Source organism: Terrapene carolina, unplaced genomic scaffold, assembly GCF_002925995.2.
Source record: "Terrapene carolina triunguis isolate 2854851 unplaced genomic scaffold, T_m_triunguis-2.0 Scaffold15719, whole genome shotgun sequence".
NCBI lineage: Eukaryota > Metazoa > Chordata > Testudines > Emydidae > Terrapene > Terrapene triunguis.
In genome coordinates this window covers 1-3,064 of record NW_020680070.1, presented here as the reverse complement: position 1 = coordinate 3,064, position 3,064 = coordinate 1, and the positions used below count along the sequence as shown (strand labels likewise).

General features: G+C 56.0%; 1 protein-coding gene across 1 annotated transcript; it reads left to right on the top strand.

The window, feature by feature from the left end:
* Positions 1-366: 366 nt before the first annotated feature.
* Positions 367-2,784, top strand: LOC112123875 (integrin alpha-X-like; the record flags this gene model as incomplete). The annotated part of the gene is made up of 5 exons (XM_026661720.1): positions 367-509; positions 885-958; positions 1,323-1,452; positions 1,617-1,765; positions 2,644-2,784. Coding segments are annotated over exons 2-5 (456 nt in total), but the record flags the coding sequence as incomplete, so codon positions are not given.
* Positions 2,785-3,064: the final 280 nt, after the last annotated feature.

Genomic DNA, 3,064 nt, shown 5'->3' with positions numbered 1-3,064 from the left:
CCCCTCACTACGCCCTGGAGATTGAGTCATGCAGGGCCCCAGAGTGCTGACAATCCCCATGGCAAGAAAACCCCTGTGCCCTGCTGCTGATACAACCGACACAACTCGGTGCTGAAATGAGGCAGGCTCCATAACTCCAGGCACGAGGGCCCCTCTCCTCACATCACAGTGACACTTGTGCCAAGCTGCTCCAGCGGCCCCCCAACCCCCACTCACCGGAGCGTCACATGGCGCTGGCTGAGCCGTGCGTCTCGAGGGCCCAGCAGGGCTCGGGATGGGTGGGTGTTGGTCCAGGGCTCTCGGCTGTGACTGACGCTGATGCCCCGGTCTCCCCTGTACCTCCCTCTGCTCCATGAAGGTCGGCGAGGCCTTCTCCAGCGCTGCTGCCCAACGGGAGCTCCAGGAGATCGCCTCTGAGCCCAGCAACGAGCACGTCTTCCGGGTGGACAATTTCGATGCCCTCCAGGGCATCCAGAGCCAGCTGCAGGAGAAGATCTTCGCCATTGAAGGTACCAGAGCCGGGGGAGGGGCTGCACTGGCCCCGGGGCTCTAGAAATGGGTTTTCAAGGCAGAGATGGGACGGGGAGCAGCTGAGAATCCAGAGTTCAAATAGGCCCCAAATAGTCTCTCTTTCCCCATCCAACATCTATCTACTGATCTATCTCCATATATCCTCCAAATGCCTTTCTCATCCAGGGGCCTCCGGGCAGGGGACTGGCTGGCTCAAGGGGTTGAGGAATGGGATACAGGGACTTCTCTCTAGGGGGCGCTGGATCCAGTCCAGTCTCAAGGTGGGGAGAAGGGCTGGCTCAGGGAATGGGACACGGGGCCTTTACCGTCTATGATGGTCTCTCCCGTGTCTGTCTGTTTGTCTCTTCTCCCAGGCACCCAGTCCCAGAGCGGCAGCTCCTTCCAGCTGGAGATGTCCCAGGAAGGATTCAGCTCCCTGCTGTCTCCTGTGAGTGATGCCTGGCCCCAGGGCGTCTCCCACGCTGCCATGCGCTGGGGCCCTGACAGCGCTTTCAAGCTAAGAAGGAGCTGGTTGGCTTAGCGTTTGCAGGGGAGACATCCCTCTACTAGCCCAGAGTGCAGGGGGCACCCTCCCCTCCCACTCAGGGTGGGCACTAGGGGGCTCTATGTGCAGCGGGGACCAGTAGGGGCCCAGTAAGGGGTGCTCACTCCCCTGGCTGTTAGCACTGACCCCAATGTCCCAGCACGATGCTAGGGGGCGCTGTGCTGCAGGTTCTCGCCTTGTCTAGTAAATACAGTCTGTGCTGTCTGTTTCCTGTAATCAGTCCCCTTTGCCGTGTGTGTCGGTTTAGGACGGGCCTGTGCTGGGAGTGGTGGGAGCCTATGACTGGTCCGGTGGGATATACCTGTACGGGAGCAGTGGGAAGCCGAGCTTCATCAACGTATCCAGAACCTCCACTGACATGAATGATGCTTACCTCGGTAAGAACAAACCCCCCGAGCTTCCCTTACCTATTTAAACAGCCCTCCCCCCCACCACGTCCCACCCCAGAGGTGGCTGCATCTCAGTTCTGGGAAAGTTCTGTGCAGCACTGTTGTATGGCTGTTTCCCATCTCACCTCCCCACGTCCCTCTCTTCCTTTGAGGTTATTCGTCTCAGGTCATCACAGCCAATGGGCAGAGCAGCTACGTGGTCGGGGCCCCTCGCTACCAACATGCCGGCAAAGTCGTCCTGTTCAGCCGAGATACCAAGGGTGGGGAATGGACACCTAGATCGGAGGTGTTGGGAGAGCAGGTATGGGGAGCATTACTGGTAATATGGAGTGTGGATGTGAGAGAGAGAAGGCTGGAGGAAGCCTGTAAGATTTTGACATTGTGTAATATTTGTGTTTGGATCAGGGCGGGCAAACTTTTTGGCCTGAGGTCCGCATCGGGTTTTGGAAATTGTATGGAGGGCCGGTTAGGGGAGGGGGCTGTGGCCCAGCCCCCACCCCCTATCCGCCCCCCAGGACCCCTGCCCCATCCACCTCCCCCCGCTCCCTGTCCCCTGTGTAAAATGGGCAACTGGCTGCTTAGAGTAAGACAGCCGTGCACATGCCCTGCCCTTGAGGCAGCAACATAAGGAAATTCTACTGCAAAAAATTTAAGCACCAAGTCAGGTTAGGCACCTATAGGGGTTAGCAGCAGCCATGCAGAGGTTTTGTGGATCATAAGGGCACCTAAGTCTGGGGGTTAGGCACATAAGTCCTTTTGTGGATCTGGGCCAGAGAGACTCAGGCAAGGAAAAAACGTTGCTAGTGATATTAACAGTGTCTGGAAAGGATCACACTACACTAACAAAGTGAATTGCTCTAAGCTCCAACTGCCTATACATTCCAGCTGAACAGAATTTATAACTGTGGCTCAGTCAGTGAATAAACTTTACTCGTGCTAGCACAACCTCTAAAAAGAATTGCACCACAACTAGCATTCAGCATCTCTCCAAGATCTAACTGCCTATATATTCAGGAACACTTACAGTGATAGCGCCACCTGCTGTGCAGCGGGAGGGTGAGTCTAAGGATGGATAGAGTATTGGGACTGAATCCTTATCCCCTTAGGGTGAGAAGGGTCCCAGTGGGAGAAGAAGGAGGAAGTGACTAAATTGAATGGGTTACTTATCTGCCTCTCCAGATTGGCTCGTATTTTGGGGGAACACTGTGCGCTGTGGACCTCGACAGAGATGGGAACACAGACCTGGTTCTAATTGGAGCCCCCATGTTCTATACACCTCTGAATGGAGGACGGGTCTATAACTGCCTGATTAACTGGCCGGTAAGAAAGAGGAGTGGAGCCAGAGGGAAGATGGATGGCCTGGGGTTCTTCTTTGCCTGGACTGCCATGGGGTTGTGATGCTGGGACAATTAGCATGGTAGTAGCAGGTGTGGTGCTCCAGGGAGCACGGTGAGGAGATCAATAGGGGACTCTCTTCTTTGCCAGTCAGTGCAGGCCCCAATGCCCCAGAGTGGCAACAAGGGGCGCTGTGCTGCAGAGAGAGGGAAAGGGGGTCAGTAGGGGGCACTCTCTGCTGACAGTCAGTGCTGATTCTTTTCCC